This window comes from Salmo salar, chromosome 01 (genome assembly GCF_965601325.2).
Source record: "Salmo salar chromosome 01, fSalSal1, whole genome shotgun sequence".
NCBI classification, from domain to species: Eukaryota; Metazoa; Chordata; class Actinopteri; order Salmoniformes; family Salmonidae; genus Salmo; species Salmo salar.
Genome location: NC_138291.1, coordinates 7,705,001 through 7,720,000, shown reverse-complemented (window position 1 = coordinate 7,720,000; position 15,000 = coordinate 7,705,001). Strand labels below are relative to the sequence as shown.

The window sequence follows — 15,000 nt, the reverse complement described above, 5'->3', positions numbered from 1 at the left end:
GTGCAGTTTCACTTTTCAGCCTCGTGCCAAAAAACCAACACCATTTCACAGTGCAGTTTCACTTTTCAGCCTCGTGCCAAAAAACCAACACCATTTCACAGTGCAGTTTCACTTTTCAGCCTCGTGCCAAAAAACCAACACCATTTCACAGTGCAGTTTCACTTTTCAGCCTCGTGCCAAAAAACCAACACCATTTCACAGTGCAGTTTCACTTTTCAGCCTCGTGCCAAAAAACCAACACCATTTCACAGTGCAGTTTCACTTTTCAGCCTCGTGCCAAAAAACCAACACCATTTCACAGTGCAGTTTCACTTTTCAGCCTCGTGCCAAAAAACCAACACCATTTCACAGTGCAGTTTCACTTTTCAGCCTCGTGCCAAGTTTGCTGGTTTTGTTTACATGATGCCTCTGCTTCCAACACGCCGACAGCGCCGTTACACAAAATAGTACACGGCATCATCTGGATGTGTGTGCAACAAAAGTTCAACATTCACCTTCTGCTACCGTTTCTGTCAAGCCGTCTACGAATACAGTTTGACGCGTACGTTGGGTAAATCCAAACGTACGCACACCACACCAAACGCACTGCAACTGTCTCTGCAACGCAACGCTGCGAGGGGCAAACGCAGGGTTTCACTGGTCCAGTGAATGCAATTCTGGTGTACCGAAATGCCATGACTCTGTCGGTGTGATCGAAAGCGGTAGCATTAAGGAGATATATTGGCTATAGACTAGCGTCCTGTCCAGGGGCTGTACCTGTACATCAAGCTGTCTAACACCACAGAAACAGGAGATAGACTCAAAATCAAAACAAATGTTATTGGTCACATGCACATGTTTAGCTGATGTTATTGCGGCTATAGTGAAATGCTTGTGTTCCTAGCTCCAACAGTGCAGTAGTATCTAACAGTGCAGTAGTATCTAACAGTGCAGTAGTATCTAACAGTACAGTAGTATCTAACAGTACAGTAGTATTTAACAGTGCAGTAGTATCTAACAGTGCAGTAGTATCTAACAGTCCAGTAGTATCTAACAGTGCAGTAGTATCTAACAGTACAGTAGTATCTAACAGTACAGTAGTATCTAACAGTACAGTAGTATCTAACAGTGCAGTAGTATCTAACAGTGCAGTAGTATTTAACAGTACAGTAGTATCTAACAGTGCAGTAGTATCTAGCAGTGCAGTAGTATCTAACAGTGCAGTAGTATCTAACAGTGCAGTAGTATCTAGCAGTGCAGTAGTATCTAACAGTGCAGTAGTATCTAACAGTGCAGTAGTATCTAACAGTGCAGTAGTATCTAACAGTACAGTAGTATCTAACAGTACAGTAGTATCTAACAGTGCAGTAGTATCTAACAGTGCAGTAGTATCTAACAGTACAGTAGTATCTAACAGTGCAGTAGTATCTAACAGTACAGTAGTATCTAACAGTGCAGTAGTATCTAACAGTACAGTAGTATCTAACAGTGCAGTAGTATCTAACAGTGCAGTAGTATCTAACAGTGCAGTAGTATCTAGCAGTGCAGTAGTATCTAACAGTCCAGTAGTATCTAACAGTCCAGTAGTATCTAACAGTACAGTAGTATCTAACAGTCCAGTAGTATCTAACAGTGCAGTAGTGTCTAGCAGTGCAGTAGTATCTAACAGTACAGTAGTATCTAACAGTACAGTAGTATCTAACAGTGCAGTAGTATCTAACAGTGCAGTAGTATCTAACAGTACAGTAGTATCTAACAGTGCAGTAGTATCTAACAGTGCAGTAGTATCTAACAGTGCAGTAGTATCTAACAGTGCAGTAGTATCTAACAGTACAGTAGTATCTAACAGTACAGTAGTATCTAACAGTGCAGTAGTATCTAACAGTGCAGTAGTATCTAACAGTACAGTAGTATCTAACAGTGCAGTAGTATCTAACAGTACAGTAGTATCTAACAGTGCAGTAGTATTTAACAGTGCAGTAGTATCTAACAGTGCAGTAGTATCTAACAGTACAGTAGTATCTAACAGTGCAGTAGTATTTAACAGTGCAGTAGTATCTAACAGTGCAGTAGTATTTAACAGTGCAGTAGTATTTAACAGTGCAGTAGTATTTAACAGTACAGTAGTATCTAACAGTGCAGTAGTATCTAACAGTTTCACAACATACACCCCAAAATATATGTAAATCTAAGTAAAGAATGGATTATTAAGAATACATATACATATACGTCAGAGCGGCATTGGACTAAGATACAGTGGCATAGTATAGAGTACAGTATATACATATGAGATGGGTGATGCAATATTTACAAACAATTAAAGTGACTAAGATACCGTAGAATAGTAAAGAGTACAGTTTACACATATGAGATGAGTAATGCAAGATACAGAGACATTATTAAAGTGGCTAGTGATCCATTTCTAAAAGTGGCCTGTGATTCCTAATCTATATATAAAATACAGTATATATACATGTGATATGAGTAATGTAAGATATGTAAACATTATTAAAGTGGCATTATTTAAAGTGGCATTGTTTAAAGTGACTATGTAGGCAGCAGCCTCTGATGTGCTAGTGATGGCTATTTAACAGTCTGATGGCCTTGAGATAGAAGCTGTTTCTCAGTCTCTCAGTTCCAGCTTTGATGCACCTGTACTGACCTCGCCTTCTGGATGACAGCGGGGTGAACAGACAGTGGCTCGGGTGGTTGATGTCTTTGATGATCTTTTTGGCCTTTCTATGGCATCGTGTTCTGTAGGTGTCCAGGAAGGCGGGAAGTTTGGCCCTGGTAATGCGTTGGGCAGACCGCACCAGCTTTTCGGCTGTGGGCGTTGCAGTACCAGGAGGTGACACAACCCGACAGGATACTCTCAATTGTGCATCTGTAAAAGTTTGTGAGGGTTTAGGTGTTAAGCCAAATTTCTTTAGCCTCCTGAGGTTGAATTTGCACTGTTGCACCTTCTTCACCACACTGTCTGTGTGAGTGGACCATTTCAGTTTGTCAGTGATGTGTACGCCGAGGAACCACACTCCCAGAGCCCTCACCTCCTCTCTGCAGAATGTCTCATCATTGTTGCTAATCAAGCCTACTACTGTTGTGTCGTCTGCAGACTTGATGATTGAGTTGGAGGCGTGCTTGGCCACACACACAGTTATGTGTGAAGATGGAGTACAGGAGGGGGCTGAGCACGCACCCTTGTGGGGCCCCAGTGTTGAGGATCAGCGAAGAGGAGCTGTTGTTTCCTACCTTCACCACCTGGGGGCGGCCCGTCAGGAAGTCCAGGACCCAGTTTCACAGGGCGGGATTCAGACCCAGGGCCTCGAGCTTGATGATGAGCTTGGAGGGTACTATGGTGTTGAATGCTGAGCTGTAGTCAATGAACAGTATTCTTACATAGGTATTCCTCTTCTCCAGATGGGATAGGGCAGTGTGCAGTGTGGTGGCGATTGCATCATCTGTGGATGTATTGGGGCGGTAAGCGAATTGTGGGTTTAGGGTGGCAAAAAAGTGGGTCTAGGGTGGCAGGTAAGGTGGAGGTGATATGATCCTTGACTAGTCTTTCAAAGCATTTCATGATGACAGAGGTGAGTGCTATGGGGTGATAGTCGTTTAGTTCAATCACCTTTGCTTTCTTAGGTACATGGACAATGGTGGCCATCTTGAAGCATGTGGGGACAACAGACTGGGATTCGGAGAGACTTAATGTATCTGTGAACACACCAGCCAGCTGGTCTGGACATGCTCTGAGGACGCAGCTAGGGATACCATCTGGGCCGGCAGCCTTGCGAGGGTTAACACGCTTAAACGTCTTACTCACGTCGGCCACGGAGAAAGAGAGTCCACAGTCCCTGACAGTGGGCCACGTCGGTGGCACTGTATTATCCTCAAAGCGAGCGAAGAAGGTGTTCAGCTTGTCCGGAAGCAAGACGTCGTTGTCCGCGACGTGGCTGGTTTTCATTATATAATCTGTGATTGTCTGTAGACCCTGCCACATACATTTTGTGTCTGAACCGTTGAACTGGGACTCAACTTTGTACCCTATACCGACTTTTAGCCTGCTTTGCGGGCCATACTAGGTCAGACAAGGCTTCCATGGCGAAGGCTTGCTTACATGCATGAATTCATTCTGATAGTGACCTACCCAGCGATAGGTGAGCCCAGAGCAGGGTATATCCCAGGAACAGGGATCTTCCCCATGATGAACAGCATAACCTCTGCTCTCTGGTAGATAGGCAACGTGTTGGCAAAGGATCCTGGAAGGACAGAACACGTACAGAATATCAAGATATGCCCACGAACGAACACACACACACACACACACACACACACATACACACACACGTTTGTTGTACTATCCTTGTGGGGACTAAACAATTGATTTCCATCCTATTTTCTCTAACCCCTAACCCTAATCTTAACCCCACACAACCACTAACCCTAGTTCAAATTATAACACTAAGCCTACTAAAGTATTTTTCCTTGTGGGGACTGGAGAAATGTCCCCACTTGTCAGAATTGTACTTGTTTTACTATCATTGTGAGGACTTCTGGTCACACACACACACACACACACACCCCTACTGACCGATGGTCTTGATGACAGCCTCCTGTAGTTGTCTCTCCTGGTCAGTAGTTGTCATGTTGTTGGAATACGGGTCACAGCTTCCAGTCAGTTCATAGTCCACACTCAGTCTCAACTGTTTCAACAGGGTGTTAAATACTTCCAGCACTGTTGGGCCTACACACACACATACACACAAACACAAACAGAGTGTATGTTAGTTGAGCAATACTATATCTAGAATGCTGTACCTGTAATTTATTGACAATGACAGGCTCTGTCTCCCTCTAGTGGCCATTATACACAATAACAGGACAATGACATCATGTAGCCTAGTGGTTAGAGCGTTGGGCCAGTAACCGAAAGGTTCCTGGATCAAATCCCCAAGCTGGCAAGGTACAAATCTGTTGTTCTGCCCCTGAACAAGGCAGTTAACCCACTGTTCCCCGGTAGGCTGTCATTGTAAATAACAATTTGTTCTACAGTTCTGGCTTGCCTAGTTAAATAAAGGTTAAAAAGAAATGACAGGCTGTGTCTCCTTCTAGTGGCCATTATACGCAATAACAGGACAATGACAGGCTCTGTCTCCCTCTAGTGGCCATTATACACAATAACAGGACAATGACAGGCTCTGTCTCCCTCTAGTGGCCATTATACACAATAACAGGACAATGACAGGCTCTGTCTCCCTCTAGTGGCCATTATACACAATAACAGGACAATGACAGGCTCTGTCTCCCTCTAGTGGCCATTATACGCAATAACAGGACAATGACAGGCTCTGTCTCCCTCTAGTGGCCATTATACACAATAACAGGACAATGACAGGCTCTGTCTCCCTCTAGTGGCCATTAGAAACAATAACAGGGAAATGTGGAGCTACAGTTCTGGAACGCTATTGCTCATCTATATACACGGGTAGATTGTTTACCAACAAAACCGATGCGTGCACAACTTTGGGGCAGCACCGGCGGGCTTGGCTTACAAACAAAAGATTATTGGCAACATGTAAATCATATTTAGTCTCCAATCTTTTTTGGTAAGCATAAATACATTTGGTATCAATAACAAGAACTAGCTGAAACAAGCCACCTATGATTCACAGCATGGCAGCTCCTTGTCTTTGTTGCTAGCTATCTCACCGTTCAGAGTCAGAACACCACAGAGCCTTGTGCTAGCTATCTGACCATTCAGAATCATAACACCACAGAGCCTTCTCCTAGCTATCTGACCGTTCTGAATCATAACACCACAGAGCCTTGTGCTAGCTATCTGACCATTCAGAATCATAACACCACAGAACCTTCTGCTAGCTATCTGACCATTCAGAATCATAACACCACAGAGCCTTCTCCTAGCTATCTGACCGTTCAGAATCATAACACCACAGAACCTTCTGCTAGCTATCTGACCATTCAGAATCATTACACCACAGAGCCTTCTGTTACAGTGGTTGCTCAACTGAAAGTTTAGGGATTATGCTGCGGTACTTAGAGGTAATTTGTGGTTTATTACGGTACCCTGTGTCACTACTTCATTGCTCCAGACCAGTGCAAGTGGTACTGTGTCTCTAACTGACAATGAACAGGTGGAATAAACCAAATAGAAACTGATAATTGTGTACGACTTCAAAATTGAATTTCAATGAACTGAATGATGAGGATGAAGAAGGTGATTGAATTTAGAAATATAGTGTAAGAAATGCTATTCCTCTGTCCTGCACACCCGAAAAAAATTCACTTATTTTTGTTGTTGCTACTCATCAGTATTACTTACTAAAACTGTTGTTACACTAAGGTTTTTATTCTAAGAGAAACTTAGACTACAATTAGTGTGTGGAAATGTTAGGATTATTTTGCTCCCGACCGGTCACGTTGTACAGTGCCCAATTGGTGCAGCGGTCTAAGACACTGCATCGCAGTTTGTTGCTACAGATGCTGGTTCAATACCTGTGCCAGCAGCGACCGGGAGACCCATGAGGTGATGGTAGGCTTTTGATTTCTCTCCCTCTACAAACAGAAATAATTCTAAATAACAAACTGGCTTTATTCACAAATTAGTGAGAATGTCTCACCCTGTGTTAATGAATGGCCTTTTTTCTCTCTCACTCCAGGTTAAATAAAAACAAAATCATTTCCAAAATATTGTTATTTTTGTAAACAAAGTGATTATTAGATATTTTCACAGATCCTAATGAAAAATGCCCCGTATATATTAATTTAGAATCCTCCAATCCTCTTATGTTCTTCGTACTACTCCCGACCATCACGTTGTGCAGCGCCATATTTTCTGTTCCATCATAACGGAAACCATGAGGGTTTTGTTTTTAATTTTTCTTGGAATAAAAACAGCATAATATTAGTCAAATTAATCAAAATGTGTTACAATAAATCCCATTAAACTATGTTCTTACAAAAAAAGGTTTTAAATTCTCTAGTATTGCCAATATTGAAGACTATCAAATGCTTCTCAAAGATGCCCTCTGGTGGTCAAACTAGCACTAACTAGCATTAATGGTAAAAATGGCTGACAATTAAATAATGTGCCAAGGTGTGCTGCAGTATGACGCAACTTCTAAAGGAGGAACCACTGTAGGTCTCTGACCCGTCTATGGTTGCTAGCCTCAATCCTGACTTCTGCTCTCGTAAAAGCCTGTGTTTTCTGCAAATTAACACTGGAAACTTATTACCTAAAATGGATCAATTGAAAGTGTGGATTCACAGCTCCAATCCAGATGTGTCAGTAATGAGAAGTGGTAAAGGAAGAGTGGAGGAACACATTCAGTGCTCGGTTGTCTCCACCAAGTCTGTCCCCAAACTATTTGATTTGCTGGTTTTAAGCATTAAACTTTCAAATAGCTCTTTGTTGACTGTTGCTGGGTGCTATCGTCCCCCATCAGCACCGGCCTGTACCCTAGCTGCCCTAAGCTCTCTCCTGGCCCCTTTGTCCTGCTAGGTGACCTAAACTGGGACATGCTTAAACCACCTGACCAAGTCCTAAAGCAATGGAATTCCCTAAATCTTTCTCAGATTATTACCAATCCCACAAGTTATGACTCCCAGAAAACACCCAGAAAAGGCTACTCTCCTTGATGTTATCCTCACAAATAATCCTGAGAGGTATCAGTCTGGTGTTTTCTGTAATGACCTTAGTGATCACTGTTTTACAGCCTGTGTTCCTAATGCCTGCTCAGTGAAACAACCTGTCCTGATTTGTCACAGACGCTTGATAAAACACTTTAATGAGCAAGACTTCCTTCATGAACTGGCCTCTGTAAATTGGTGTAGAATCAGCTTGATCCCTTCTGTCGAAGACGCTTGGACCTTCTTTTCTGATATTTTCAGTGGTATTGTTAACAAATACACCCCCATGAAGAAAATGAGAATTAAAAACAGGTTCAGCCACTTTTTCGACCAGGATCTGGCAGAGTTACAACACCTCAAGAATTCCATTTGGCGAAAGGCTCGGCACATGCATACTCAGGGTGACTGGCTCTCATTCAGGCAATGAGAAATAAGTGCACTCAGGATATCTGGAAGGCCAAAGTTAGTTATTTTAAGGAGCAGTTCTCGCTTGAAGGTCTAACCCCAAAAAGTTATGGAAAACTGTGAAAGACCTGGAAAATAAACCCTCCTCCTCACAGCTGCCCATGTCCCTTAAATTGATGATGTGGTTGTTACTGACAAGAAGCACATGGCTGAGCTCTTTAATCAACACTTCATGAAGTCAGGATACCTATTTGACTCAGCTCCTTGTCAGTAACAACCACACCACAAGGTGCTGAAGGAGCTCCTTAAACTGGACCCCCCAAAAAACATCTGGATCAGATGTATAGATCCTTTCTTCTTTAAGGTTGCTGCCCCTATCATCACCAAGACTATCTCTGACCTTTTTAACCTGTATCTCCTCTCTGGGGAGCTTCCCATTGCTTGGAAGGCAGCCACGGAGAGTCCTTCATTTAAAGGGGGGAGATCAAGCTGATCCTAACTGTTATAGGCCTATTTTTATTTTGCCCTGTTTATCAAAAGTGTTGGGAAAACTTGTCAATAATCAACTGACTGGCTTTCTTGATGTCTATAGTATTATCTCTGGTCTGCAATCTGGTTTCCTGCTCAGGTTATGGATGTGTCACTGCAACCTTAAAGGTCCTCAATGATGTCACCATTGCCCTTGATTCTAAGCAATGTTGTGCTGCTATTTTTATTGACTTGGCCAAAGCTCTTGATACGGTAGATAATTCCATTCTTGTGGGCCGGCTAAGGAATATTGGTGTCTCTGAAGGTTTTTTGGCCTGGTTTTCTAACTACCTCTCTCAAATAGTGCAGTGTATAAATTCAGAACATCTGCTGTCTCAGCCACTGGCTGTCACCAAGGGAGTACCCCAAGCTCGATCCTAGGCCCCACACTCTTCTCAATTTACATCAACAACATAGCTCAGGCAGAAGGAAGCTCTCTCATCCATTTAATAGCAGATGATACAGTCTTATACTCAGCTGGCCCCTCCCCGGAGTATGTGTTAAACGCTCTACAACAAAGCTTTCCTAGTGTCCAAAAAGCTTTCTCTTCCCTTAACCTTGTTCTGAACACCTCCAAAACAAAGGTCATGTGGTTCGATAACAAGAGTGCCCCTCTCCCCGCAGGTGGGATTAATACCACTGAGGGTTTAGAGCATGAGGTAGTCACCTCATACAAGTACTTGGGAGTATGGCTAGATGGTACACTGTCATTTTCTCAGCACATATCAAAGCTGCAGGATAAAGTAAAATCTAGACTTGGTTTCACCTATCGTAATCGCTCCTCTTTCACCCCAGCTGCCAAACTAACCCTGATTCAGATGACCATCCTATCCATGCTAGATTACGGAGACATCATTTATAGATCGGCAGGTAAGGATGCTCTAGAGCGGCTAGATGTTCTAGACCATTCATCCATCAGATTTGCCACCAATGCTCCTTATAGGACACCTCACTGCGCTCTAAACTCTTCTGTAAACTAGTAATCTCTGTATACCTGTTGCAAGACCCACTGGTTGATGCATATTTATAAAACCCTCTTAGGCCTCACTCCCCCCTATCTGAGATATCTACTGCAGCCCTCATCCTCCACATACAACACCTGTTCTGCCAGTCACATTCTGTTAAAGGTCCCCAAAGCACACACATCCCTGGGTCGCTCCTCTTTTCAGGTTGCTGAGGCTAACGACTGGAACGATCTGCAACAAACACTCAAACTGGACAGTTTTATCTCAATCTCTTCATTCAAAGACTCAATCATGGACACTCTTACTGACAGTTGTGGCTGCTTCGCGTGATGTATTGTTGTCTCTACCTTCTTGCCCTTTGTGCTGTTGTCTGTGCCTAACAATGTTTGTACCATGTTTTGTACTGCTGCCATGTTGTGTTGCTACCGTGTTGTTGTCATGTTGTCGTAGGTCTCTCTTTATGTAGTGTTGTGTGTTTTGTCCTATATTTTAATTTTAATCAGAGTCCCCGTCCCCGCAGGAGGCCTATTGCCTTCTGGTAGGCCATAATGATGAATAAGAACTTGTTCTTAACTGACTTGTCTAGTTAAATAAAGGTTAAATTTAAAATACAAAAAATAAAAACACAGCCTCCTGCCTTTTAGATATGTTTCATCGTCGACGTTGTAAACCAACCTGAGTATACAATCCTCTCAGATCTCAACGAGAGAAAACGATGTCTATGGGTCAATTTGGGATTGGGTGTTTTAGTGTAGTACAGGGTCCCCCCCCAAAAAACAAACAAACAAACAAACAAACAAACAAACAAACAAACAAACATACTCACCCACAGAGCCACTGGCCTCAATGACAGCAGCCTCAGACAGGACCTCCACTATCCCAGCACGCACTGTGGCTGAACTCTTACTGTTAGCATCTAGATGACCCAGCAGCTGCTGAATAACCAGGTGAGAATGCTGTGACTAGAGAGAGGAGTGGAGAAGAGAGGAGACAGGAGAGGAGAGTAGACAGGACAGGAGAGGAGACGGGAGAGGAGAGCAGAGGAGACAGGAGAGGAGAGGAGACAGGACAGGAGAGGAGAGCAGAGGAGACAGGAGAGGAGAGGAGACAGGAGAGGAGAGGAGACAGGACAGGAGAGGAGACGGGACAGGAGAGGAGACGGGACAGGAGAGGAGACCGGAGAGGAGAGCAGAGGAGACAGGAGAGGAGAGGAGACAGGAGAGGAGAGGAGACAGGACAGGAGAGGAGACGGGACGGGAGAGGAGACCGGAGAGGAGAGCAGAGGAGACAGGAGAGGAGAGGAGACAGGAGAGGAGAGCAGAGGAGACAGGAGAGGAGAGCAGAGGAGACAGGAGAGGAGAGCAGAGGAGACAGGAGAGGAGAGGAGACAGGAGAGGAGAGCAGAGAGACAGGAGAGGAGAGCAGAGGAGACAGGAGAGGAGAGCAGAGGAGACAGGAGAGGAGAGGAGACAGGAGAGGAGAGCAGAGGAGACAGGAGAGGAGACAGGAGAGGAGAGGAGACAGGAGAGGAGAGCAGAGGAGACAGGAGAGGAGAGCAGAGGAGACAGGAGAGGAGAGGAGACAGGACAGGACAGGAGAGGAGACGGGACAGGAGAGGAGACCGGAGAGGAGAGCAGAGGAGACAGGAGAGGAGAGGAGACAGGAGAGGAGAGCAGAGGAGACAGGAGAGGAGAGCAGAGGAGACAGGAGAGGAGAGCAGAGGAGACAGGAGAGGAGAGGAGACAGGAGAGGAGAGGAGACAGGAGTGGAGAGAAGACAAAATATATTTTAGTCATTGAGTGATGTGAAACCATACTAGACATGCTAAATGCTAATATGAGGATGTGACGATCCTGACCTGGATAGAGTACATGATGATCTTGAAGCAGCGGACAGCAAAGCTCTTCCCCTCCCACAGAGAATGGTTATCCAGGTGCCTTTAACACACACGCTTGGTTTGATTCATAAAGAATTGTGTGTGTGTGTGTGTGTGTGTGTGTGTGTGTGTGTGTGTGTGTGTGTGTGTGTGTGTGTGTGTGTGTGTGTGTGTGTGTGTGTGTGTGTGTGTGTGTGTGTGTGTGTGTGTGTGTGTGTGTGTGTGTGTGTGTGTGTGTGTGTGTGTGTGTGTGTGTGTGTGTGGTGTGTGTGTGTGTGTGTGTGAGACTCACATTAGTACAGGTTTGATAGCGTTCTTAATGTTCCCGTAGGCAGCTCTACCCAGCAGCTCTCTGAAGCATCTCTCAGTCAGCTCAGCTGGACTCTCCTTCTCACAGCCAGGGGAACCACTACATACAGTACAGAAATAGGATCTTAATTTGAACCAGTTTCCTACAGCAGTAAAATAATCCTGCTGCCACAGGAAATTTGTATTATTATGTCGGATATAAATAATGGACATTTTTGTAGGGGTTGGTACATTTTTAGATAGGATATATCTAGTCTGAAATTTCAAAGTAGAAATTAGAAGGTTTTTTTAAACCTCAAATACACACTTCCTGTGTTACGTTTTACAGGTGATCAAATAAAGCAGCCAGGTCACCTGTGACACAAGTCAGTATTTGACGTCCATCCATGTCTGAGGACGACGGGAGATGACATGGAAACCGGCCACTAGGGGCTGCAGTTAGGTATGCACTACGACTGGTTAAGGTAAGGGCTTAAGGTTTGGGATACGGATTCAAACTTGAAATATTTGGAATCAGAGGCTGAAGCTTATCTACGTCATCTTTATCCACAACACCCAAACCTGTTTGAAGGTAACAACACTCACTGTTGCCGCTCGTGGCTGGTTTCAACGTTATCTCCCGACGCCCTAAGACATGGACGGACGTCGAATACTGACTTGTGTCACGGGTGACCTGCCTGGTTTAACACACCTGTCACTGTGGCAACACTAAAGCTGCATGCAGAAGGATGAGCTGTTTGGCAGGGGACAAAGGGAATAAACACAGACATACACACACACACACACACACTAAGCTACCTGTCTGTGGGGTCCTGCAGGTTGAACAGTAGAGAGGGGACTATCTTGTCCATGTGTTGACGCTCCCATATGTTAGCCTGCAGCTCATCCCTCACTGTCTTCCTTACCACACCCTGGAGACCACGGATACCTGCCATACGGATCCTGGAGAGGGAGAGAGGGGGGGACGGGGGAAGAGAGAGAGAGAGAGAGAGAGACAGACAGACAGACAGACAGACAGACAGACAGACAGACAGACAGACAGACAGAGAGAGAGTGAGCGGAGAGAGAGAGACAGACAGACAGACACACAGAGAGAGAGAGGGAGAAAGTGAGCGAGAGGACAGACAGACAGACAGACAGACAGACAGACAGACAGACAGACAGACAGACAGACAGACAGACAGACAGACAGACAGACAGACAGACAGACAGACAGACAGACAGACAGACAGACAGACAGAAGTATAAGGGATAGAAATGCATGATACACTTAGTATTGATAGAGCAGTCACAAATTAACATTTCTCCCCTAGTCTTTCTCCCCTACACACTTCACCTTAGATTTAAGGGCTCCCCTACACACTTCACCTTAGATTTAAGGGCTCCCCTACACACTTCACCTTAGATTTAAGGGCTCCCCTACACACTTCACCTTAGATTTAAGGGCTCCCCTACACACTTCATCTTAGATTTAAGGGCTCCCCTACACACTTCACCTTAGATTTAAGGGTAAGAAAAAGCAGTTCTGGGTCACTCACTTGGTGCGTACATCGGGATCTTCGTAGCTGGAGTGACACATCTCGCTGAAACGCGACACGAAGAAGTCGTAACTGCGGTGGTACGACGGAGTGTCCTCCTCGATGTTGGCAAACTTCACAAACTGTGTAGGAAAACGTTGGTTCGTGACAGAGCTAAATGGAAATATATGTTTACCTTGTAATTTTTTAGACTTGGTTTTGTGTCGACATCAAATTAAAATATTTTTTGCCATCAAGAAAGAGAAATAAGGTCCTGCTGAACAGTGGGACATAGGACAGATAAAGGCTGGACAGTGGGACATAGGACAGATAAAGGCTGGACAGTGGGACATAGGACAGATAAAGGCTGAACAGTGGGACATAGGACAGATACAAGCTGAACAGTGGGACATAGGACAGATAAAGGCTGAACAGTGGGACATAGGACAGATAAAGGCTGGACAGTGGGACATAGGACAGATAAAGGCTAAACAGTGGGACATAGGACAGATGTAGGCTGGACAGTGGGACATAGGACAGATAAAGGCTAAACAGTGGGACATAGGACAGATAAAGGCTGGACAGTGGGACATAGGACAGATAAAGGCTGGACAGTGGGACATAGGACAGATAAAGGCTAAACAGTGGGACATAGGACAGATAAAGGCTGGACAGTGGGACATAGGACAGATGTAGGGTGGACAGTGGGACATAGGACAGATAAAGGCTGGACAGTGGGACATAGGACAGATAAAGGCTAAACAGTGGGACATAGGACAGATAAAGGCTGGACAGTGGGACATAGGACAGATGTAGGGTGGACAGTGGGACGTAGGACAGATAAAGGCTGAACAGTGGGACATAGGACAGATAAAGGCTGGACAGTGGGACATAGGACAGATGTAGGGTGGACAGTGGGACGTAGGACAGATAAAGGCTGAACAGTGGGACATAGGACAGATGTAGGCTGAACAGTGGGACATAGGACAGATGTAGGCTGAACAGTGGGACATAGGACAGATGTAGGCTGAACAGTGGGACATAGGACAGATGTAGGCTGAACAGTGGGACATAGGACAGATAAAGGCTAAACAGTGGGACATAGGACAGATGTAGGGTGGACAGTGGGACGTAGGACAGATAAAGGCTGAACAGTGGGACATAGGACAGATAAAGGCTGGACAGTGGGACATAGGACAGATGTAGGGTGGACAGTGGGACGTAGGACAGATAAAGGCTGAACAGTGGGACATAGGACAGATAAAGGCTGAACAGTGGGACATAGGACAGATGTAGGCTGAACAGTGGGACATAGGACAGATGTAGGCTGAACAGTGGGACATAGGACAGATGTAGGCTGAACAGTGGGACATAGGACAGATACAAGCTGAACAGTGGGACATAGGACAGATGTAGGCTGAACAGTGGGACATAGGACAGATGTAGGCTGAACAGTGGGACATAGGACAGATGTAGGCTGAACAGTGGGACATAGGACAGATACAAGCTGAACAGTGGGACATAGGACAGATAAAGGCTGGACAGTGGGACATAGGACAGATAAAGGCTGGACAGTGGGACATAGGACAGATAAAGGCTAAACAGTGGGACATAGGACAGATAAAGGCTGGACAGTGGGACATAGGACAGATAAAGGCTGGACAGTGGGACATAGGACAGATAAAGGCTAAACAGTGGGACATAGGACAGATGTAGGGTGGACAGTGGGACATAGGACAGATAAAGGCTGGACAGTGGGACATAGGACAGATAA

General features: G+C 44.9%; 1 protein-coding gene across 2 annotated transcripts in view; it reads right to left on the bottom strand.

Annotated features, from left to right (window-relative positions):
* The window catches only part of LOC106605188 (protein EFR3 homolog B), a 39,365-nt gene that overhangs the window by 15,039 nt on the left and 9,326 nt on the right, over positions 1-15,000 (bottom strand). For both annotated transcript variants that reach the window (XM_014200603.3, XM_045710369.2), the window contains exons 5-11: positions 13,248-13,369; positions 12,508-12,651; positions 11,693-11,809; positions 11,383-11,461; positions 10,351-10,486; positions 4,568-4,720; positions 4,124-4,235 (exon numbers count right to left, since the gene is read on the bottom strand). In XM_014200603.3, the coding sequence (XP_014056078.2) occupies positions 4,124-4,235; positions 4,568-4,720; positions 10,351-10,486; positions 11,383-11,461; positions 11,693-11,809; positions 12,508-12,651; positions 13,248-13,369 (863 nt within the window). The remainder of the gene's footprint in view (positions 1-4,123; positions 4,236-4,567; positions 4,721-10,350; positions 10,487-11,382; positions 11,462-11,692; positions 11,810-12,507; positions 12,652-13,247; positions 13,370-15,000) is intronic.